The following is a 24,854-nucleotide window of genomic DNA, read 5'->3' as shown; positions in this document are numbered from 1 at the left end:
CCATGCACTTCTTCGCTCTGGTCGTATTCCCATATAATCGGTTTATAGAGCTCGTTGTTAACCGTACGAGTGGAACGGACGAGGACGATTATTCGCGAAGGAGTAACGAATGTTCGTGGCGAAATGCGTTGGGGGGGTTGGTGCTTGTACGTTGAGTGCGTCGAGGAGCCGCTGGTCGGGGCGTAAAGCTGTCGTCACGCTTGACTTCATGCATCATAAAGCAAAAGAAAAAGGATAAAAAAGTCTATTATAGAGAATTTTCTGAAAGCTTTTATATACGAAATTCATTTTTTTCTTACGTATTTTACTTACGTATATACATATTAAATATACATATATTTCTATCATTGATGGCTATGGATAAGAAAGTACATTGCACGTTTCGTTGTGTTGTAGTATTCTCGGGATGAACCTGTTTGGTTGCAAATTCTGTGAAACGATGAAAGGCAGCTCTGACGTCGAGTGTGATAGGAAAAACTTTGACTCGTTACTCTGGGCTATTGTGACGGTGTTTCAGGTACCTACAGGATACTATTCACGTATCACGAGGGCTTACTTTTTTTCCTATGCTAAAGCGTATAAAACGCCCTATTCGTTATGTTCTCCACAACGTACTCAGCATCCAACATGTGATTATCTCATTTTATCAATGCCTATGCTATGTATATTTATTATTATTATGATATACGAGAGGATCCAGTGAGAGAAGTAAACGTCTGTATATTGTACGAACGTAAATATATATAGATATAGGTATATAACATTTTTTCCGAGAGTTAAACTCGTACTATAATAAGCCGTCGACTTTTGTCATTTCGTGGGGCCAAGGTAACGTATGAGAGAGAGAGAGAGAAATTGAGTGAGAGAGAAAGAGAGAGAGAGAGAGAGAGCTTTACGGCATGAGCAGGATATGCCGAACACTGCGGGCTAAACTTTCTTAAACCATTCAAATGTCCAAATTCTGAACACTCTATATACGTGACCCTTCCCGTCAATTAAGCTTTACATCGACACTTTTCGTTCGCTTTGATGATCGACTTTATTAATTCGTTGCATGGTTTTCTATAACGATATATATAGCGTATAATACGATGTGATAAGGTTTTTTCATGAATTTTTTAAATGAGTGTTTTATTAGCGAACTAACCTACCTGTCTGATAGAATCAGACAGTCTCATCCTATTTTCTCTATGACTGTTCCCACCCTGCTGTATTATTATTATATTGCTATATGTATATTATCAAACAACCCCCTCCCAGTCATTCAGCTTTATCGTTCTACTCGAATTTTATTCGAAATTCGGCAGAGTGCTTGTCGCTTCATTCAATTTTCCCCGCAGAGCGCACGGTATCGTTTGAATTTCATTTCGAATAAATTGTTTTCCCGTAAATTCGTTTTTTGCTGTTCGCTCGTTTGAAATTTAGCATAACCCGGTTATCGTTTACACCTTGTTTGTATTTAACTCTTAACCTCGCAGAGTTTTTGTCAAGCTAGATGACCCATTGAGCGTATATTTTCAAAATCGAGATAAAAGGAGAGAGAGAGAGAGAGAGAGAGAGAGAGAGACTCCGTCTTTGACGAGGTCGTCGTTTAATTTCAATTTTATTCGGTAGCCAACGCGTAATACGAGGTCTAGCTCGAAGCACCCCGCGTCCAATATCACTGGGAGATTGACGCCTGCGAGAGAATTCGGTATCGAATTATGCAATAAAATGAGTTATTCGTACGTCCCTTTTTTAATTTATGCAGAAAAAATTTGATCAAAGTGTTAGACGAATTCACTGCTGGATTCCACGATTGATATTAAATTCAATATTACATTCATATATGGAAACGAAATACAAAGAATTAAGAAACTATTGATGGTTTAAGTAGGCGAGGTCTGCTGTTCTTCGACAGATTTCCAATGCAACATTGCCTGCAGTACACGCTAATAAATAAACTAGGCCTGCTACGTTTTTCTTTATACATATATAATATACATATATACTTACGTGTGTGTTTTACTTTCGAATGTGAACGTTTAGACGCATATATAGAAGCTTCGTATTTTCGGCTGCCGTGCTTTTCTGTTTTTGCCATCAATGTTGCCATCCTCGTCTGCCTGATTCGTATGGGCGAACGCTTCTATGAACTATACTATATATAAGGTATATATAGACATAATCGAGAGGATATTTTTCAGCATCCTTGGACACTCCCAGTATAACATTGGCGTAAAAACTGACGTTGCCGAGATAAATCCGAAACGTACAGCTGAACGAAATCCGGCTGGTTTCTATGCAAGTTCTCGAAGCGTTATTGCACTCAATATGGAACGAAATATAGGTGTGTTACGTAAGGTAAAATATGAAATTGACAATTCGATGGGAAATCTTGGAATGCAGGATGATTATAGATCGGAAAAATGGAGATAAGGATTATCGTTCTTGAGGAAAAGAGAGATGCTGAATCAATATAGGCGTCCTTGTCCGGCTGGGTTCTCGAGAGAGCATCGGAAATTGAGAGATGCTCGCGAATGTCCTTGGATGTTGGAAGAATGAGGAGTATCCTTGGGTGGAGAAGGAGTTGTCGTGAAAATCGCATGCAACCGTCAGCTTTTTCAGTATTGCCTGGAATTATTATACGAAAACGATTTGAGATGAGAAAGAGAGGGGGGGGGGGGGGGAGGGGGAGGAAGAGGACAGCAAGTAAAATGCATGCAGAGGAACCAGCCGACTGGCTCGCGTAATTTCGCATGTACGATTTCCCTCTCCGCGGATCGTTTGGTGGTCCGCCATTTTGCGGCGCCAGGCGTCTCGATGCCCGGCGTCGGGACGTCTCTGCATCGCATAAACCGACGGAAGTGATTGTGTTGATAGCCTTTATGGCTAATTATCCCTGGTTCGCTTTTTCCTCTGCGTCGTTTTCGTGCTTTGCATGTCGATGTGTACTCTCGTAGGTATCTGCGGCCCACTTTCTTTTATCGCCGTTCTCGTCCTTATATACACGCGTTACTCCTATAACTCGCGCGCACCGCGCTCAATCTTTCCACTGTACTATGCGATACTATATATACTATACCTGACGAAGAAGCCCCGACCGAAACGTCAAGAAGGAGAATATTACCTTTTTCAATCAAAATCCAATCGATCTATGTAGCTAACGTTTCACACTGGAAATTTTATTAATAGCAAAGCGAGGATTCTATGCTGTGTATATATATGTATACACAGAATGGGTATCCGAATATCTCGATCGGAAAATCGATTATTCAGCTTCTCCTTGGCGTTTTCGATGTGGTGATAGCTTCTTCTCTGTCTTTCCAATACCATATGACTCTGTTTTCTCTGTCTTTCTACTATATATAGTCTATTTAACTGCCTCTTATTACTCGCCTTACCTTTTCGTCTCGAAACAACGCCTCGAAAAATTCGTCGTGCTCGCGTATACAAACAATAGAGAAGTAGAGATTGGAGAGAGGGATAGACGATAACGATACACTCTTCGCGAAAATTATACAAACAATGAGGAGAAAAAGAACAGTGAAATAGGAACACGAAATAAAAACAGAGAGAGAAAGAGAGTGGGAAGGGGGGGTGAAACAATATATAGCTTCTGGAGAGATATTCCGACTCGTGACATCCGGTACGCAAACGACATCCGGTACGACAGCGCGCGGACGTCTAACGGCAGTAGATATAGAAATGAAGCAATCAGTAAACCAGAGTATACATAGCTATACCTTCACCTTCCAGTAGACACTACCACGTATGACATTGCGCCATACACATACGTATTATAAATATTTCACATGTCCAATTTCACTAGCTAAAACTACCATATTTTGCCAGCTCCCATAGTTTAAGTGACGTGGTTTCCGGGTCTGGGCCTAAAATGAAGCAGCAACCAACACAAATACACTATTCCACAGATTGACTCGATATTTTTTATCCTTGGATTATTCGAAACTCATCCTCGTTACTTTTATTCACTTTTTATACTTAAAAATACTTTGACATTCGTGACAGTGGGATCAATGGTTTGTAAAAGATTAATCGTGGGATGAAGAAATTTCTGTATACGGTAGTAAAAAATTGGAAAGATAAAAGTGGATAAAGGATGACGGAGTTTCATTTATTCTGAATATTTCATACCGAGGCAGCCCGTGGATTCTATTATATAAAATTTTTGCGATTTGTTTTCAGTCAGCTATACATATACATTAGTGTACGAAACATAATATAGTCAAGTGAAATTCGTAGCCATCCTTGATTTTATGCATAGTGCATCATTGAAGTTTCGAGATTTAAAGTAGTTCGATTCAGTCGTAGAACAGACCTACTTTACATATATATAGTATAGTGCGGAACTAGTTTTATACTTATATACTTACTCACATACTTAATACTTATATACTTAGAAGGAAAATCCAGTAAAATATAGCATCGTTGAGTTACGTTCAGTTTTAGGCCCTGATTAAAACCAAGATAACCATTCGTTGTGCAGTTAGACGCGAGAGAGCTCGCGGCTTATTTAAGACAAAAATTCTCTGCCGTGACATTCTGCAACGGCGTCCCGTTTTTACATATTCCTACAATATAAATATACAAATAATATATATATTTTATTCATTTCGCTTCCTCTCGTGCAGATTTATGCAGATCTTATGCTCGTTTTCGAGACACGTTTGTCGAGTAATGCGCACACACAGGAATGTACAGAAATTTTATACTCTCGATCGATCCTTTACCGCAACTTTAAAAAAATAAACATTTCTATATAAATCACTTGATACAGCATATATAACACAATATATAAAAAAAGCGTGAGATTTATCGGTGATACGAATACAATAAAGTTATAAATCACGCGAAGCGTTTTTCATTGATTTCTATTTTATTCGTATATTATACATATATATGTATATAATTTAGTATAGAAAAAGAGAAAATTGCATATACAGAGATAATATAGGGAATTGCTGAAAAGTGTGTCGTGCTGATAAGAATTGACATTGTTTAGTGATATTTGAGATGCGATAACACATCCATTGCGGTCATTTGAGTTTTCGGTTGATTTAACCGGATCGTTTGAGATGGGTTGGGATGGAATGGGGCGGAACGATGGTTGCATGATTGGTGGTTGAATGGTAAAGGGTCGACACGTGTCTGCACGTTTCTCTCGTGGCTCAGGACTCGCGAGAAACTTTTTATCCAAATCACGCAGTACACGCTTCGCGTTGATATACAGTTTTTATGTTGCCTTACATTCCATTGTGTCTACAATATTATATATATATATATATATCTACAAGCAATTCGATTCTTCCGCTTATTACGTATGTGTAAAGCACACGCATAGACCAGTGTCGTGCAAGACACACGCCGAACTTGCAGAATGTGACTGCCCGAGCTGACAATCGTTTCCGTTTTTTATTATGACAGACACACAAACACATCGCTTAAGCCGTAAATCCGTGGAGTGCGCCACCTCGGTCCCTCCGACCACCCGACACCTCTCCTCGCCGGTCGGTCAATAGCTCGCTCGAATGAAAAAACCGGAAGGAGGAGCGAGCCAGCGGAGCAGAGCAGGAAGCAGGAAACACACCGAGAAGCATCAGGATGACTATATATATATACGAGCGAGCTACGAGGGCTATCGGGCGAAGGGAAACGTTGAAATTCTTAATTATTCGCGTGACCCTGGCCGAATATACATTTTCCTACAACTTTAATTAGCGGTTCTCGTCGGGTGGATGAGGGGGGTAGGGTCACGGGGGGTCGAGGGCCAGGCTGGCCACTCCACGGTGAGTGGTGTCAAGCCCCCCTTAAACCATGACCCACCACCACTGTTATTCACTACCACCACCCACTACCTACCACCAGCGTGACCTCCAATCGCCGAGATACTTTAGGCCAGTGGATTGTCTCGGTTACAGCATCCTAGGGATGTACCTGTTCGGGGGTAAGTTTTGCATGTGGGCGGACCGGAGTCGGCCCTGCACCTGTGCCGAGGTGGTCTCGCGCCACCCGATGTGTCGCTGTGATCGCAAACATTTCAACGACATCGTCTGGGCCCTAGTCACGGTTTTTCAGGTACCACTGTTCCCCTTACCACTTACCACTATTATGTATACTACTCTGTTTCTCTCTCCACCCTAACCCCACCCTCTTTTCTCTATCTATCTTTCTCTCTCTCTCTCTCTCACTTGTTATCTTATCTCTCTTGCATCACCCTCACCAACACTTTGACTTTCGCTCTTAAACTCTTCTACATTTTATACTCTCAAGTTTTTCCAGCAATGATCGATTGCACTCTCTTTTTCTCACATTTTTAATTAAGAGAGAGAGAGAGAGAGAGACACTTTACACGTACGTGTCTCCATCATCGTCGTTCTCTCTTTCTCTCTTAGTTTTATAGTCTAATTAAAGAAGCCAGCGTGCACTTGAACACTTTAACCACTATCTTTTATCAACACTTTGTAGTCATCACTTCTATACTCACTTGTTTTTTTCATCTTTGCACCTTTACTAAACATAAATCCACTATTCTTCGTCTGTCCCCTCTCTCATTATCATTTCTTGCATATTCTCTATCATTGTTTTATAAAATACACCATTTTAACAAAATCTTTCTCTAATCTCACACTCTGTCTCGTCGCAAATATTTCAACATCAGCTGGGATCTTGTTACGATTTCGAAGGTATCGCTCTTTCTACTTTCACTTTCTTTTTTTTTCTCTCTCTCTCTCGGTCTCTCTATATATATGTGTGTGTATATATCTCTTTTTCTTCACATTTAAATCTTTTTACGTGGTAAACTTTAACTTTAGGTTTTTGGCAAACTTTTTCACGATTCTCTTTGTCTCTACTTCTTTTTATGTCTCTGTTTAACCGCTGACGCACATTTTGCATGTTTTTTTTTACTAATTCTGTTTTTTCCCCTTTCGCATCTTTCAGCTGTCCAAAACTTTCCTCTCAATCAAATGTTTTTTCGTATAATTCTTTTTTACGATGTAAATATAATATATATATATATATATATATATATATATATATATATATATTATATTATTGATTTAGTAATATCTATTTAAAATATACTTTACTGTATGTAATAACAATTAGAATGTTTTTGCCACGTAATCACATTTTTTTCTACGATTTGCTATTTTTTCTGCATCCTAGCACGTTTTTTGTATTTTTTATTTAAACGAATTTATATTCTGCATCTCTCTCTCTCTCTCTCTCTTTTCTTCTCACTATCTATTTATCTATCTATCCATCCATCCATCTATCACCCCATGTCGCCTGGGTCTTTCCAACTGTCAAATACCATTATGAGCTTAGCAGCAGGATGATGATTGTATTTTCATCCTGCGCAAGTCAATTTAACTCATTATACTCTGTCTCTTTCTCTCTTTTTCATATCTTTCATGCTTCGAACTGTTTTCACGTACTTTTATCTTCCACAATCTATTCTCCCCCCTTTTACTTTCAGTTTTTCGCTGATGGAAGGACATTTGGGACGACCTTCGCGCAAGTTTCTCGCACGGCCCCTTTCGCGTTCTCCGATCAACTTTCCGGGCTTCCCGCTCTCCCCAGCTTCTACATAAGTTTTTCACTAGCTATATATAGCAAATGCAAAATACGTGGGAGTGAGAAAAAGCGAAGCTATCGAGCGTTTCGCTCTCTATCGGCTTTTTGCGCCGCGTGGTGCAAAGCACTCGGCCGAAATGGGAACGTGAGAGCTTGAAATATTCAGTCTACTTGGCTAACGGCTGTATAGGGATTGGAGCTTAAAGAATCGGGAAAGAAGAAGCGATGCAAGTAAGAGAGCGGGAGCCCGAGGGAAAATAACTCGGGAAATGGAGAAATTCGCGCCGGAGGCCGACTCAAATTCACGATCGATCGACGAATAAGCCTCCCTCGTAAACAATTTAAGATTTCGTTGCTCGCGTCTCGCAGCGGAGATACTTTCTAAATGGGAGAGAATCTTGAAATTGTTGCAACGATTGGAGAATCTACGTCGATCGATCGCTGACGAAAATATATATAAAGAAAATATCGACTTGGGCTTCGAGGCTCTCGGATTCGTCAGTTATTTTCTTATCGACTTCCCCTTGTAGATCCTCACTCAGGAGGACTGGAACGTAGTCTTGTTCAACGGAATGCAGAAGACTTCGCATTGGGCAGCTTTGTATTTCGTGGCTTTAATGACCTTCGGTAATTACGTGCTGTTCAACCTGCTAGTGGCCATTTTGGTCGAAGGTTTTTCCTCGGAGGTGAGTCGAGCGTAGCAGACAGATTTTTGTTGCCCACCTTCCACCTGCCCCGTTTCACACGATACTTTTGCAGAGAAACGAAAGGAGAGAGCGGGAGCAGAGAGAAATGGCTAGATTAGCCGCGAAGGAGGCTGGACTGGGCAGTGACGAGGGGTCTTTGAGGGTCTCAGGATCCGATTCGATGACTGGTAGTGATACATATACACAGGTAGGCGAGCTAACATTTCTCACGAACATAAACAATTTAAATTCGACAAACAGATGAGCGAGATTGGCAAGCAAAATAATTTAAGAGTGGAAATAGGAAAGGGATTAGTATCTGCCAGACATATTGTATTAGAGAGAGTTTGTTGGAGAAAGGAAAATAAAACTGCCATTTTTATTCGTTTTTTTATTTATTATCAATTAACCTATTCTCTATAGAATTTATTTTTGCTACTTGGCTTCGGACCCTATATCGAATCTTCTGATGAAACGCCAGAAAATTCTGGAAGAGAGGCCAGCCTCTCCAGGAACTGTGTAAAAAATGTGTTTTCTCATATTAGGTGAAAGGAATATTTGGAAAGAGTGGCAGCACTCTCCTCCTTTTCTTATTTCCACTCTTCGGTTAGCTAGGAGTAATGGCGTGTGATTGGCAGGATCGCAAGAATTCCTGGCAGAGCGCGGAGGAGCTCCGGAAGTACAAGGATAACAATAGTCGAGAGAAGCAGAATAGCGCGTGGCAGCACCGATTGGAGGAGCCAAAGTGCAACATTCAGAAGGAGAGTAAAATGATGGAAGTGGCCGGTCAGCCGCCGGTAATTACTCACACTGCAGCTACCCCGCAAGACTCGCCCAATACAACCCTCGACGTCAGCTATCGAGATCTTAACTATAGGGCGGTTTACCCTATTTCCGCCCTCTCCATTGAATCCATCGACCGATCTGCCGTAAATATTCGCTGCATTAATTAATCCTCGACTCTCTCTCTCTCTCTCTCATTTATTATCCAACTATATTCTATTATATTTATCCTTTAATTTTTATTTATGAAAATATTTTTCCACCCCTAATAACTTCTTCCGAATTAATAGCAATCGATAATTAATCAGTTACTCGATTAATTAAAATTTAAACCAAGAGATTAATTGATAAGAGTTGATTATTCCAACAGAGTCAATGCAGCATACCGTCCGGACTGTTGAAGCTACCAGACGTATCGAACAAATTTCCGGCGAACAATTTGATATCCGGTCAACCGCCGAGAAGAATCAGCCTCGTGACAGCCGTCGTGAACCCTTCGGCAACCAGAGAATCTTCCAGTTCCAGGTAAATGGACGGTTTTTAAATTTCGATGAAAGAGAATATATATCGTGGAGTTGTGTGATTCCAATGGAGGGAGGATTATTTATACCGATGAATCGATATCCTCCTTGTTATTTGTTAGCCCACCGAGAATGCAAAGAGGATATTCCTGGCGATTATCTCGGCCGTCCCTTCGCAGGAAACGCTGGTCCCAAAGCGACGAGGATCAAGCAGGAAGAACGACAGTGCTGAACAACGGAAGGAGTACCTTCTTGGGATCCAATTCCACGTGAGTTCTTATAAAATCCCATAAATATCCAATCAAGCGAAGCAGAAGTCTCGACGTACCATCGCGCTCCACTGGGACCAATTAACCCGAGGCAGCGAAGGTCGAAAGCAGCAACGAAATTTATTTCAGTACTCTGACTAGGGTCAAGGTCACTTGTTGCAACGTTCTCAGCCAGACGTCATTGTTGATCCAAGGAAATTCCATTGTAGGTTCAACGGGGGATATTTGCATAGCACGATAAGAAACGACACTCAGAGGGACACGCCTAACAATCGAACTTCCGCTCTCAGCAGCAACAATCGAAGCTTGAGTCCCAATAACTCGATTGATAGCAGGGCATCGTCCATCCGGCGCTATACCGCTACTCCCAATCAGGTTCACTTTCATTTATATATATATGTATATATAGTTGCCTCAAATGCTATGACTATCCGATCTCTTTTTGGTAATTTACAATCAACTGGGCATTATCGCGATCAAATTAGTCCTTCGAGGATTCTCAGTGTACCAGCATCATCAATTCCATCCTGAATAATTTTAGATGCGATGGATAGGTGAGCTCTCGAGGAGAAATTCCCTGAGGGGGAATGAAAACGTGCAGGTTTTCGAGCGGAAGACTGTGCCATCGGACGAGCTCCTGCCACCTTGCTCAACGCCAAGAACCATCAACAATCTGTCGATGGACACTGGTCCACTGCCCAGCATCAAAAAGAGGCCTGATCAGGAGGATGAAAGACCGAGGTCGGGTTCACAGACGCCACCGTCCAACGGTCACGGAAGTGCCAGCAGCGTCGAAAGAATCAAGAAAATCTTCATGTTCTTCGAACCCAAAGGATGCCTTAAGGAACGCGATGATTTCTCGCTCTACCTCTTCCCACCGAACAACAAGTACTTTCCATCCTTTGTATTTCGTTATAACAGCCATCAAACTTTTTTCCTACTCCCAACTCAACCATTGTTATTCAACTTTCCACGTCTTCTCCAGGTTTCGCCTATATTGCCGAAGGCTCGTCGAGCAGAAATGGTTCGACAACGTGGTCCTCCTCTTCATTGGTTTAAACTGCATCACTTTGGCCATGGAACGGCCAAACATTCCGCCAGACAGCCGCGAGAGGATATTTTTAGCCAGTGCCAACTACATTTTCACCGGAGTCTTTGCCATCGAAATGTTTGTTAAGGTGAATTTCATGACTAATTATCTGCTTCTCCACCATCGACATCGATCCTCGGTGAAACCTACTGTTTACGAATGACTATTTTTAGGTTGTTGCGACTGGTATGCTGTACGGTACCGATGCGTATTTTACTTCGGGATGGAACATCATGGATGGATCCCTTGTTATTATCTCTATAATAGACCTATCAATGTCCTTGATATCTTCCAGTAGTCCTAGAATATTCGGAATATTGAGGGTACGTATATACACAATCTCTTAGAAACACCTTAGATTCGTTAATCTTTCATTTTCCATTCGTGTTTGCAGGTTTTTCGATTACTACGATCATTGAGGCCGTTGCGAGTGATCAATCGAGCCCCCGGCTTGAAATTGGTGGTTCAGACACTTTTGTCGTCTTTGAGACCCATCGGCAATATCGTCCTCATATGCTGCACCTTCTTCGTCATATTTGGCATTCTCGGGGTCCAACTGTTCAAAGGTGCGTTCTATTACTGCGAGGGTCCCGATATAAAAAATGTTAGGAACAAGACCGACTGCATAGCGGATACAAGAAACGCGTGGCTCAACAGAAAGTACAATTTCGATGACCTTGGTAAAGCCCTGATGTCCCTCTTCGTTCTATCCTCGAGAGACGGCTGGGTTAACATCATGTACACCGGTCTAGATGCTGTGGGAGTCGATCAGCAGGTACAAATTTAAACTTTCGTACACAATCAAAGCACTCGAGCCTGTTCGATATCTTCTCTCGTGACGTCAAAACAAAACATTTCAGCCAATCGAGAACTATTCCGAGTGGAGACTGCTCTATTTCATCTCTTTCATCCTACTGGTCGGCTTCTTTGTGCTGAACATGTTTGTTGGAGTTGTCGTTGAAAATTTTCATAGATGTCGAGAGGAGCAGGAGAAAGAGGAACGTGTCCGTAGAGCTGCCAAACGAGCTTTACAGATGGAGAAGAAGCGTCGAAGTCAGTAGATTATTGGAGAAATGTTTAACAATGAGATAATTTGGTGTGATTTATTTACGAGGCTAAATCGAACGATTTCAGAAATGCACGAGCCACCTTACTACACGAATTATTCGAAAACTCGATTGTTCATCCACAACGTCGTGACGTCCAAGTATTTTGACCTGGCGATAGCGGCAGTTATAGGATTAAACGTTGTCACAATGGCCATGGAGTTCTATATGATGCCGAAAGCCCTGACCTATGCTCTCAAGATATTCAATTATTTCTTCACCGCGGTATTCATTCTGGAATCTTGCATGAAGCTTCTGGCCCTCGGAGTACATCTTTACTTGAAGGACAAGTCAGTAATGTAGAAAAAGATTAATAAAGAGCGACTGCGGATTTGCTGGACTATTCTAATCGCTTACATTATTGATTCAGGTGGAACCAGCTTGATATAGGAATTGTCATATTATCCGTAGTCGGTATAGTACTCGAAGAAGTGGAGTCAAAAATTATTCCTATCAATCCTACGATTATCCGAGTAATGAGGGTACTTCGTATTGCAAGAGGTAAGAAGCATATTACACGAAGTATGGAAAATTCAAACATTCCAAGTGCCAATTGCCCATAAAACTCAATGTACCATTGAATAAAATATTATTATTGCACAGTTCAATTTTCCTGAGATTTCAGAGTGGAAATTACTATTTTTAATGATTTTTTGTTTATGTTCTAATTACACTCAGATATATAGGAAATCGATGTGTAATACCGTCTCTCATCACTTTTATTCGCACATTAAATATTTATTTACTGAAAGCTCACAAAAATTTTATTGTGTAATGAAAATATTTTTATGTAACAATACACCGAGTGTGATCCAAATCTAGTCTTCACAGCTAACGAGAAAATATACTAAATTTCAAATTTATTTAAAAGTCTTATGATATTCCTAACAAATTGTAAAGTTTTTCAATGCAGACCATTTAACATAAAGTTGTATTAGTTTTTCGAAAGAAGTACCAAAAGGCAAATAGAACTTTTGAAATTTTCAATCTTCAATATTCTAAGTAGGTATATCTATAAAGTGCAATAACAATTGTTTCACTTTTCTTTAGTATTAAAGTTACTAAAAATGGCAAAGGGAATACGCACCTTATTGGATACAGTGATGCAAGCACTTCCACAGGTTGGAAACTTGGGTCTTCTTTTCTTTTTACTTTTCTTCATATTTGCTGCTTTAGGAGTCGAGCTCTTCGGCAGATTAGGTGAATCTGCAAGAAATTATGCCATTTAACGACGTAATACATCATAATAATGTGATATTTCGCTGAAAATTTTAGAATGCAACGATGAAATGCCTTGCCAAGGTCTGGGCGAGCACGCGCACTTCAACAACTTCGGTATGGCCTTCTTGACGCTCTTTCGCGTCGCCACTGGTGACAACTGGAATGGAATCATGAAGGACACGTTGAGGAACGACAGCGACGAAGCTAACAAGTGCGACGATGCTGCCGACTGCGTGAAGAATTGTTGCGTTAGCACGATCATAGCACCAATCTTCTTCGTTATTTTCGTGTTGATGGCACAATTTGTTCTGGTGAACGTGGTCGTTGCAGTACTTATGAAACATTTGGAAGAAAGTCACAAACAGGTAATTTCATGATTAAACGAACAATAATAAACATGAATCTGACATTCGATTAACACATTTAAAGATGGAGGACGAACTGGATATGGAGACTCAGCTTGAGAGAGAATTGGCAGCTGAACAGGAGGAGCTACTAGAGGTCGATGAAGAGGATGATGAAGAGGATGATTCGAGGGGTGGAAGAAGGGACGTGGAGGATGACGATGACATCATTAGAAAAGGAGAGCTGATCGACAGCAACGAGAAAATTACAACCTCCGGCAGGCCAGGCCTGTCCAAAGTACGTTCCTTGCCAGCAAACTTCATCTACAATCCACCGAAGGAGAGGAACGTCGATGGTGAGTGTTTCTATTGCGAGTACAGCTTCCACATAAAACTAAAAACCTGGTTTTTTGGTTCCCAAAGATTTATCAACGTCGATTTCTCTGGACGAAAGACGAAAAAGCTCGTACCACCGTAGCAGTTCCCGAGCGTCCAAGTTTAAGACGAAAAGACGACAAACGTTCCATTCGGGTCACCAGCAACGCAGGTCACTGCTACCAATGCACTTCGAGGTGGCCGAAGTGATCGAGAAACCTATAAGCAATCTGAGCGTGCCGAGGATCATATCTCACCGTTCAGCAGCCGAAGAGCCGCCACGGTACCAGCAACGACTGCACAGCGTCGGTGACGTCAAGAAGAAGTCCCTCCTGAGTGTATCAAAACCTTCAACGAGTTCCTCCCCGGTTACACCGACTGGCTCGATTGACGGCGCCATAAGTCCAACTCCCAGCAATCGCTTTCTCGTGCCTGGAGTCGAAATCTACCAATCCAAAGCGACCTTGAGTCGCAGGACATCCAGCGATACCGAGACGAGCGGATCGAAGACTCCGAGTCCCATCAACGGTTACGGAGGGGTAAGCTTCCCCAGGAGTAGTTCTAGCAGTCAGGACAGGAGGGACGAGAATTTGCTGCAGGTCCCATCGATCCAAACCGAGGACCTTGACGTGCAAAGCATCATCAACGAGAGGAGACCCTTCAACCTCAAGAGCTTCGCTCCCAGTGCCATCAGTGGGAAGCTCCGCATCGAGGAGGATACCATTGGAAGGTGCAGCAGCGACGCAGGAAGTGGCAGCGGAAGTGAGAGTCGTGGCAAAAGTGAGACCAGAACCGACGGTGGTGGTACCCTCGTGACGCAGGACTCTGCGTGCTCCACTTTGGGCTCGGAGATTCGGATCTACGTGGACGACACTGACTCCCAGAGCAGCAACGGGCATCCTGCCCCTGTCGAGGACGAGGAATTCAGTCAGGATGGTGCCGGTATCACGGTTACCGTTCCCGAAGACCGCGACAAAGATCGTCCTGATCCTTCCTAATCGACGAGTCTCTTCTCGTCACTCTTGCTCGTGGAGAACCACCAAAATTTCGTTCTCTCATCAGCGTCTGCGTCCGTGTCCTTGCGAACTCTCTGGGAAAACTGCACAGTGCTTGACAATATAGTCGTTAATTATGTCGGGTGTGAACTTGCCAGAAAGTTGAACGACCTCTAAGCCAGCTTAAAAGTGCTGGCTATGGCGAAGCTTCATTGGCGCACAAAGAAAGAACCATGTGTGTTTTTGTCGCGAACAATTATCTCGTGGAAATCAAATAAGAGAGTGGACGATGAACCCTGAGGAATCTCGAGTAATTCTGACGGGTCTCTCCTGTAGGAGTTGGACGAATATTATCGCACATGCAAACTGGTGCACGTAATAAGGAACAATACATACACACACTCAAACACACATCAATACGCGTAAAAAACCTATGACAATCTCTTATTGCCAGTGGTACCGTCTTCAAGGTCCACTTCTCGAATCGTGAAAGACGATTCGTAGGAATTGGTAGTAATGCCGATGCTCAGCATCGTGCTACAGCAAGTTTTAGCAATTTCATAGCTCGTAGGTTTAACTAATCGGGTCTACGCGACAATTGCAACTAACTGGACCACACTGTTTCGCCTTTTCCTTATCTCAGCTCTAACTCCAAGTCACGTCATTTCTGGGATGGCCTTGATTATTCGTCCAATGATGGAAATCTTGGTTTATATCAAAATAGTTTCATTTTTTTTTTTATTTATCGTTTGTGCAAAGTGAGAAAAGCAAAGAAAAATAATTATGAATTATTTTTTTAGTCTATTACATGTCCGATAAATATTTCTGTAGATTTTGTTTTGCTTATGATATTAAATTTATTATAATCTTGTGTTTCGGGAATCGCCAAAGTTCCACGTTTGGGCCAAAGTCCCCGCAATGACCAGAGCGAAGGAGTTGAGCGGATCTTTATTTTTCCCCTTCATCATCGCTAAGTCCTAGAAATGTTCTTCTCAGTAACATCTGTGATAAACTTGAAATCGTAGTGTATTTCCTAACGACCGCCTCGTGAAAACAATAAAAGATCGATAGAAAGAAGTTAGGATCATGTGAGAGAGAGAGAGAGAGAGAGAAAGAGAGTGTGTATGCGTGAGTGAAATAAAAAGGAAATTCTTGATGAAATTGCATGGTCTCTTTGCGAAGATTGATAAGAAAATAAAATAGAAACTCTATGTATATACATACACTTACGAATAATTCTATACTCTACACTTGGTGTGGTTTATTTTGATACTACCGCGTGCGGTATATTTAACGATTGTCGGAGTAAATCCAACACATAAATGTAAAAAAAGTCCAAAAAAAGAAGAAATTATAGCGGAGGAGGGGGAGAAGAAAACAATACGGAAATACAGCAAAGAACTTTATGCCTTGACGAACGTCGACGAACCTTCGTGGTGTCCGTGCATGAGACGACCTAGGCTGACCACGTACATTTTTCTCGTATTCTCATATATCCCATGAAAAAAAAAACTCTGCTCTTGAAAAAAAAGAACAATAAGCTATCTAAAAACAGGAAAACATTAGTTGAACTTTTGAAACACTTTTATACACTTCTAAGTGCTCTTCTTCTCTCTAGACCTGTACGTGAATCTAAAAGAAAAGAACAAGAAAAAACAAAAAGGTAAAAACGTGTAAAAACAATTAGAACGAAAACTTCTCTTTCATGAAGTAGCGTAATTAAATTGGGTGAGATGAAATAATCATGTAGTTGGAATTTCGTACTTTGTACTCTATTGGAATTTCTAAAGGTGCTTTCAGAGTTGCTATATTATACATACATATATATATATATATATACATACTATATGGAAATCTTTAGAAGCCTAGTCAATTGGTGAACCGCAATCCTCGTGTCGAGCCTGTAGGAATAACAGCCTCGCGACACAAGCGCAATAAAAATCTTTACAACTATGGAAATTCACTAGGGGAACAATTGGCTAACTCTTTCATATTCATACTTCACTTTTCATACTTTCTACTCTTCTTAGCTCTTTACAATGTACTACTACACTGCTTTTGAAATATAAACAAAGAAAGACAATGCGAAAAGTAGCTAGCGAACAGAGAAGCAAAATAAAAAAACGTACATATAGCAGTAGGTAGTAACATTTTCATAATGCTAGAACTATATACAAGAATCTTTTTAGGGGAACAATATATCGCTATTGAAATTTTCATCATCATGCATAACCTCGTAAACCCTCTGGGTCGGTTCTCCTTGGTTCCGCTTCGTCTTCAGGAATGGCGATTCTGGGATATAACGCGTAACGAAGCGAGAGACGATTGGAATGAATGGAACCGACGAGAACAGTCCTGCTCATCGGACCTCCGGGATTAACCGAAACGTCAACACGGTCAGATTGGCCGGAAGCCGTACGTGGTGCTCCCAAACCGTACATGTTCGCCTCTTTGGCGCCACGACCGTGTCTCGATAGCCCGATAGCGTTTTGAGACTACTGACCTCCGAATTATAAACATCTAGCGATTATAGTTGCGAGTGCAATTTCGCCCATCAGAAGTACGCGTGCACGTATATACATCGTTAGTTGAGTGAAACACGAGATTATATACTATACCATAACCAGAGGAGTAAAGAGAGTGGAGGAAAAAGAACAGAAACTACCAAGTATATTTAAATTTAAGGCTAATCGGGAAGGCTCGCTGAAAGCTCAACAAAATAAACTCGCTTCGCGCGAATACCTTCCCGAATCACCACGATTAAACACCCTTGCAAAAAAATAAAAATCCAAAAAGGAGAAGAATCTTCAATCTTGACGAAAATATATATCCTCTTCGACAGGACAGAGCTTGTATTCTAAATTTTAAGAAAAGTTTTTGATAAAAATTGAAGGTTCTTATGCTACTTGGAGCAGGAAAGCGATAAGTGGCACGGAGGGTGAGGAAGAATGGATAAAGTGATTTTTATCGATCAATTATCGCGTATTGTCGAACGCGTGTGAACCGAGCATCGCTCGTTGCGAGAACTCTAGCCTCCCGAGACTCCTCGTCCCGAAATTTCTATAAAAGGGTCACCGTAATACTTGAGGAGCGTTATGCGCTTTAAAGATTAAGGGGCGCCGTTGCCCGCAGATATATCGTGCTATTTTAATTACGATTAGTATTCAGGTTTGTAGGATCTTAATCGAGAAGAGGAGAGCGTCCTTTTGTCTGTTTGCCGCCGTCACTGTTGCTATATTGCTGCTGATATGCCATTGCTGTTTGTGTGAGTGTGCACGCGTATGCTCGTGGTTACGCCGTTCGACGGAACAAAAACTCTGAGTAAGCCTTAAATCAGGCCTGTACCTGGATCTTAATATCGTGGTGTGGTTAAGAATCGAGATAGTGTTTTGCGCGGAGCTCGTGTTATGGGAGCAGGCAGGTGAGGTTAAAACGATAGAGACGTAGATGAAAATTAAATATGTACAAAGATAATAATAAATTGACCGACGATTATGTTGAAAGAAAATTGTAACCTTTCTTTAATCATATCGTTTCCCGATCTCCAACCTCTTCTTGTATCCTTTAACGACCACTTTAATCTTATGTCTCATCTTTAACTTTATTCTCTAGATCAGTTACATTTATCAACGTACATTAAATATATTTAAGTACTAAAAATAATCAGCTGACACTTGAGAGTTTCATCCATTTATTGATCTCTTGTAGAGTTTAGACTAATCTTCTATATTCTCGATATTCGACTCTGTACGGTTTATTAACGTCACAGGATTTGCCAACTTCGGAGTATGTAGTACATCCCTTTAATTTGTCTATAAGCCATTAATTAAGACAGCGTTCCATGTACTCGTATTCTATAGATACAGGTGTATTCGCGATTTCCACTGTTCGAGTGAAACGTTATCTCGACTATTTCGTACGTTTTATCCGCTTCTTTCTAAATTCGTGTTTGTCATTAAGTAATTACGAGTTTCGTTGCAATTGTCGAGACGGCATAAAAACGGTCGTTACTGGGACCGTGCAAATTTACGCAGTGACATTTCAGCGAGAATGTGTAACTTTATACACAAACAAGAAAAGATCGGTAAACACGACAAAATTTACCGATAGTTAGCACAGATATAGTGCATACGCATCGCTACACATTCTTACCGCTATGTCATTGTGCAAGTGTGCACATGACAAATTTAAATCACCTTAACATTGAAGAATTGAAGAGGAGGACCAGAATTATCGTATGTGAAATGACCAAACAGAAAAGCATTTTTATCATCGACATCGTTCAATCCCTAAAACAATTTATGCAATTAACTTACTTTAAAACTTATATTTTCCTTTACTCAGATTTAACTTGATATTTACCCAGACGGAAAACTCTCGAGGAGCTGTCGAGGTTTCTCCTGTAGGAGATATCGTAGGTGCAATGTGTTCTATACTAACGCCACTTACAAAAACAGGTTTTGCCAACTGTAAAACAATCGTTCCGCTGCTACCCTTGAAGCTCCAACAATTACCAGGAACAACTTCGTTCTAAACACGATAATGAAGAAGGCTATTTCCTGACTTACTAAATATTATTCTGTTAATATTTTTGGAGAAACCTGTATAACTGAGCATGCTCCATTTTTCTCACAGATCGGAATACCTAGGTACGACAAAAATGATTCGGATTTTTCATACAGCTCTGTGTTTCTCGTAGTGATAATCGAACCGCCTATCAAAAAATTATATACAGACGGAGTATTATAGAAAAAAGCACGAAGAAGTAATTTTGGACAGGATACCTAAATCTTTCAAGGCAAAATCTGTTCTGCCCGTTTTATCAGCATCGTAAATTTGTAGTTCACTTTTAATAACTTCCCTCACACTTTCTGACGACAAAACGTTCAATAATGTCCTAGTTTGCATGTTCATCTCTGCTAAAAATCATTGTCGTCTTTACTATTTGCTGGATGAAGAGAAGCATCATTGATTTCTATAATTTGTCCTACCTTCAGCAACTTCGCTCTTCACATCACTGATAGCCTCTGAAATTTTTGGTATCACGTGAACGATTTCTTTCAATTTTGTTCTAAGCTCATCCCGTGTCTCGATCATATTCTGCACTTCCAACTAAATATGAACCAAAACATGTCTAATTATGGTCGTAAATAAACAACGTTGATTGCAGGCTCTAATTACCGATAGAATACTCAAATGTTCTCTCATATTTCTCAAGTCAGCTTTGATTAATTTAAAGGAGGAATTCACGGAGAACTTGTCGCACACGTGAGAGACTGACATTGCTAAAAATCATTATTAGGTCATATTAGGTTATACATTAGAGAAGAACAAGTAGAACTAGAAAAGATTGATCTATTACTCAATTAAGCGAATAGCATCAGTGATACGTTAATGGGCACAATTTTTAAATACCTATTCTTACCTAATAAAGAGGTAATGATGCAAAAAGCTAATGGTTTAACGATTTTTGAATACCATGGAACGATAGGTTCTGGATAGTAATTACGAGAATTGGCAGGACAGCTACCACAACAGGACACATTTCTAGCGCTCATCGGAGCTTCTTCATAATTAACGATTGTTTTTAAAAATAAATATAGCAAAAATATGTTATAAATAAATTTCAGTATAATTTCAGTAAGCTGTCAGCCGATAGCAGCTACTTTCTGGCTTCTGCTTATAGCATCAAAAACTGCTCACTTCACTTCAGAGAAATTTGTCTTATATAAATGATACATGTGGTTGGATCATGAGAGGCGATTGACAAATCGAGAGATTATCAATGAAATATTTTATTGAAGGCGTTCATAGCAAGAAAATAACAGGTCTTTAATGAAAACTTTACAAATCGACTAACATCTGTTTAAATAAAATTTCTTGGTGAGCCACGTGTAGCAATACGTATGTGTACAATATAACAATAGGACGCTATGAGTTTGGTCAATCTCAACACTGATTGGACGAAGGGACTCCCGATACACTTTATTAAAATATTCAATGATCAATAATAACTGCACCATTGCTAGTTGACGTCAGTAACAATTCTGCAGAGCCGAATGAATTCGCACGTTCAAACGACTAGCAAAGTCGTAATTTTTGTATTGATTTTGAGCCCTCAGGAAGCAGTCCTTTCCCTCCTCCTCGTTCTAAAAATAATATTTTTATGCATTAATTTATTTTCAATATGAAACAAGAAAAAATATTTCAGTAGAATTATTTTTATGCATTTAAATTCAATATTTAGCATTAAAACTAAAACTTTGTTTCATTCTGTTTTTGGTACTACAAATGCTGTCAGCTGAAAATAATTCACACTGTGCTGCGAAACATCTGTAGTTAATGGTCTAACTTGATAAAGGTACGTCGTAAAAATATATGTACACTTAAACGCAAATGCTTGTACGCATACATTAACAAAATAGGTCACCACCCACTGCTCCGATTTACTTACATTATCGTTGCACAGGATACTGCCCAATTCATACAAGGCAAAAGCACTCACATGCTCATCGTACAAGTCGTTAAGAGGATCACGACGCTGCAAACAATTCCGATAACACAACATTGAAGCTTGTTTATCTCCCAAGTATGAGTAAACTGCTCCATTTATCAAGTCTGCCAAGCCAACCATCGGTTCCTCTTCAAAATCTTTGCATTCTATCGTAGAAAAAATAGCGTCATTCTCGGGCAATTAAATCGTATTAAAGCGAGAATCTACCTTTTTTTCATATATAATCACCTGTAATTATGCTTTGCAACGAATCTGTTGAACAAGATGGCATAGCGTTCCACAGATACAACAACTCATAAACCAACAATTTATAATACAAAGCAGAGTACGTATGTCCAGTTTCTTCATCGATGAGTTTAGGTGCTCTGCGTGAAATAAAAATGTTGAGCTGAGATTCTTTGCTGGATGTTGCTAGGAGTTGTGTGATTTTTCGGTAAATAGATGCCACATCCTGGAATTTACCATTCGCTCCACTGCATACTGCGGAATTAATATGTTACATAGGTAATCGGATATAAATTGAAAATATGAAAGTTTGCAGTAATACCTGCTGCCAAATAGGCATAAAAACTTTTAGACCATCTAGACTCGTGCTGTAGCTGCATCAAAGACCTGTAAGCCTCTTCGTAACTCAACCTTATCAAATGACACCATGCAACTTCGTGAAGACACAACAGCTTTACTTCTCTCTGAGAAGAAGCTTCCACTGCTTTCCCGTACGCATGCAAAGCAGCATCCACATTGGACTTAAAAAAATAAGCCAAGTTTCATCGTCTCTCCTCTCATAAATCTCCATTTATAATAATAATCATTCCTTTACCTCAAGACGCTCCATTCTCCCAACGAAAAACAGAAAAAGAGCCGAATTGCTAAATTCTGATCGACATTCCTCTATTAATTCCTTCGCAGCTTGAACGCCAGCCCTCACGTTGGATCCGTCGAGAGCGAAAAAAGGCCTTACAATCGTATGGTACCACAAGAGTGATAATCTGGAATACACGAGTCGTATCGTAATTTTTCAACCCAACAATCAGCCAAACATGACTTTGCCTCTCATAAATGAAGCCTTACGTGGCCAAAGGAGCACGCATGTCTGCGCTGAGTCTGGCGTACATCAAGGCATTGAGTCCAGCTTGTCTGTCGCCCTCGAATCCCAGGAAGTGAATCAATTTTAGTATCGAGGGCGGTAGCAGACTGACGCAAAGCTGATAAATTCCATAACCAAAGCTCACTGCTGACATTAACCTGCTGACCTCGGTTGGTTCCACAAAACTAAATAATACACAAATTATATAGCGATGTCATAAAATTTAGGCTAAACCGTTCAGCTGACTTGAGACAATTTACAGAGAACTACAACGGATGATGCAATAACTAATGGTATTTATTTAATTTTAAAACAATAATTACGGTATTTGTTGTTCAGTTGAGAATCCAGTGAGGGAAAACAGCATTGATAAGGAACTTCGTAGACCCGAAGGTGAAGCGATCGGGGTTGGATCCAGTGATCCGTTGCACGACGGAATCGACCATTCCGAGACTCCTGGACTTTGAGGCGTCCGAAGATGCAACGTCGAACCATTTCTTTGGCGTAGACTGTCAGCTTCAAAACCTGCGCGAGATAAGAGGTTCGGGGGTTGAGTCAGCCAAGAAAGCTTCGAAGAGTAGATGATCGATCACCAACCGGATGGACTCGTGCCAAAAGTTCGACGATACAATTGCGAGATCTGAGAATAAGCGTGCTGATAAACTCTCCATGCTTTTCGCAGCATCCAACCACCTCTCACGTAACCTGTCAACTCTTGCTGGAGGAAAGTTAGAATTGCCGAGCAAACCTGCGAATCCGCCAATACTATTTGTCTCTCCAGTTTATGTACATATTCAGCCTGAAAAGTTGCACAAAGTAATTAATCTTGAGTAAGCACTCTTTATAATTATTGTAGATTTATCGATGTATAACCTTGATAGGACAAAATTCAATACCTACACCAGTCTCCTCAGCCTTGAATACTTTACTCTTCATAGATTTTAACCAACCAATATCGCCCGCGCATTCTCTTTCCATGTCCTTCAACAAAGTCATTGCATGGACCAGTTTATCTTCTTCAAAAGTCATTAAGGCATTCTGAAAAATATCATTGATTTTTATTGTATAAATAATTAGTGGATTCAAATATAGATGAACGTACCATAAAGAGCACGAAACAGCGGCCGGCTTTCACGTGAAAGCTGTGTGGATATTTATCGAAAAGGGCCTCAGCCCCCTCAATGTTATTATTTAACAGCAAAGAAATGCTTGTGCGAGCTATGCACCACTCTTTCACAGATTCTTCTTGTTTCTTCGATGCCATTTTTTATCGATTGTTTTGTACGTTATTGTTGTGAAATTTTTACGTAAAAGGAAACCGCAAATTAGAAATTGTTTTCACTCTTCGTATAATAAATTTCATTTCTTCATTCTTATTGGAACATCTAAATGATTAATGATTGGATGAGCTAACCGCAAATCGTTCTTCTCGATTATTAAATGATTTTTATAGAAAAAAGTAAGGTAACACGATTATTTCTAAAATACTATTACTCGTGAGAAAACTAAGCTACCTGATAAGAAAATTCTTAAAAGGATCTTCTTTAACAAAAACGAGGTTGGTATTTTTTTAAGGATGGAACCACTTCAGTCGCTATAGATTTTTTATAGTCTAATCTCTCGCAGAAATTCTTTCGGACGGATTGTTTACTTTTCTTTGAAGCTTGTCAGCTATGAACGTTCATATCATAGTGGAATGCTTGCTCATGCCAGCATATGGCAGTTACATAACTAAAATCGCCCACATAAAACTTTGATAGCATTCTCTTGCAACTACTCGTAATAATTCATCCTTCGTGCACATGCTGCATAGCGCAGCAAACGCTTTTGCCAGGAAACACGTCACATTAATTCAAGCAACATTGCTTTTCGTCAGAAGAATTAAATTTTGCTATGTTTTCTTCAAAAACAACGTTATATTTTTACTTCACTGTGTAGAAAGATTATGAATGAATTTTAATCACGTTTCGAGGATCAATGTTGCAGGATTTAAAGCACTTTGGGGAAAACACTGGATGGTTTTCTGACGTTATAGTTAAAGCAGACATTTTTGGAGGTGAAATGGTGTTATATTGGGTACTATTAAAATTATTAGGAATTTTTTACGGAGCTCAGTATGATCCTTGTGCAATGGGTTGACTAAACTCCGACAATGCAGCGCAGTGCTGATATCGCCGCTACCTTGAGTATGCGTGTACTGTTACTATTGATTTTAGCAGAGACGGCTGAGAAGCACTGTGTGACCCTGAAAGCAGCACGTGCTTTTTCGCGAAAATCTTGGA

At 40.3% G+C, this 24,854-nt stretch overlaps 3 protein-coding genes across 5 annotated transcripts in view; 1 reads left to right on the top strand and 2 right to left on the bottom strand.

Moving 5' to 3' along the window:
* The window catches only part of Ca-alpha1T (Ca[2+]-channel protein alpha[[1]] subunit T), a 55,339-nt gene extending 36,870 nt beyond the window's left edge, over positions 1-18,469 (top strand). For 2 of the 3 annotated variants that reach the window (XM_066728048.1, XM_066728046.1), the window contains 18 exons: positions 397-517; positions 8,112-8,267; positions 8,341-8,475; positions 8,906-9,196; positions 9,421-9,575; positions 9,694-9,840; positions 10,050-10,215; positions 10,382-10,728; positions 10,826-11,018; positions 11,104-11,253; positions 11,325-11,705; positions 11,791-11,983; positions 12,065-12,326; positions 12,407-12,537; positions 13,087-13,236; positions 13,312-13,622; positions 13,687-13,957; positions 14,025-18,469. In XM_066728048.1, the coding sequence (XP_066584145.1) occupies positions 397-517; positions 8,112-8,267; positions 8,341-8,475; positions 8,906-9,196; positions 9,421-9,575; positions 9,694-9,840; positions 10,050-10,215; positions 10,382-10,728; positions 10,826-11,018; positions 11,104-11,253; positions 11,325-11,705; positions 11,791-11,983; positions 12,065-12,326; positions 12,407-12,537; positions 13,087-13,236; positions 13,312-13,622; positions 13,687-13,957; positions 14,025-14,974 (4,510 nt within the window). In that variant the 3' untranslated portion in view covers positions 14,975-18,469. Of the gene's footprint in view, positions 1-396; positions 518-5,921; positions 6,079-8,111; positions 8,268-8,340; positions 8,476-8,905; positions 9,197-9,420; positions 9,576-9,693; positions 9,841-10,049; positions 10,216-10,381; positions 10,729-10,825; positions 11,019-11,103; positions 11,254-11,324; positions 11,706-11,790; positions 11,984-12,064; positions 12,327-12,406; positions 12,538-13,086; positions 13,237-13,311; positions 13,623-13,686; positions 13,958-14,024 lie in introns of all 3 variants that reach the window. The other variant, XM_066728047.1, reaches the window with a different exon arrangement.
* Positions 18,470-18,797: 328 nt separating this feature from the next.
* Positions 18,798-20,994, bottom strand: LOC136774623 (klaroid protein-like). Its single transcript, XM_066729030.1, has 8 exons — positions 20,832-20,994; positions 20,397-20,534; positions 20,153-20,256; positions 19,963-20,083; positions 19,756-19,890; positions 19,573-19,685; positions 19,334-19,501; positions 18,798-18,908 (listed from the first exon to the last, which is right to left on the bottom strand). The coding sequence occupies exons 1-8, from the start codon at positions 20,992-20,994 to the stop codon at positions 18,798-18,800; spliced, it is 1,053 nt and encodes a 350-aa protein (XP_066585127.1).
* LOC136774699 (tetratricopeptide repeat protein 39C-like) lies at positions 20,770-24,714 on the bottom strand. The gene is made up of 10 exons (XM_066729117.1): positions 23,675-24,714; positions 23,473-23,610; positions 23,170-23,371; positions 22,896-23,097; positions 22,557-22,757; positions 22,306-22,474; positions 22,033-22,231; positions 21,714-21,965; positions 21,426-21,631; positions 20,770-21,120 (listed from the first exon to the last, which is right to left on the bottom strand). Exons 1-10 carry the CDS (start codon positions 23,834-23,836, stop codon positions 21,007-21,009), a joined length of 1,845 nt encoding a protein of 614 aa, XP_066585214.1. The 5' UTR covers positions 23,837-24,714; the 3' UTR covers positions 20,770-21,006.
* Between the last annotated feature and the right edge of the window lie 140 nt (positions 24,715-24,854).

The sequence above is a fragment of the Prorops nasuta genome, unplaced genomic scaffold, assembly GCF_024137725.1.
Source record: "Prorops nasuta isolate Cenicafe-Biocafe unplaced genomic scaffold, Cenicafe_Pnas_1.2 PNAS00006, whole genome shotgun sequence".
Taxonomy (NCBI): domain Eukaryota; kingdom Metazoa; phylum Arthropoda; class Insecta; order Hymenoptera; family Bethylidae; genus Prorops; species Prorops nasuta.
The sequence above is the reverse complement of the archived record's forward strand: the minus strand, read 5'-3'. Positions and strand labels throughout refer to the sequence as shown.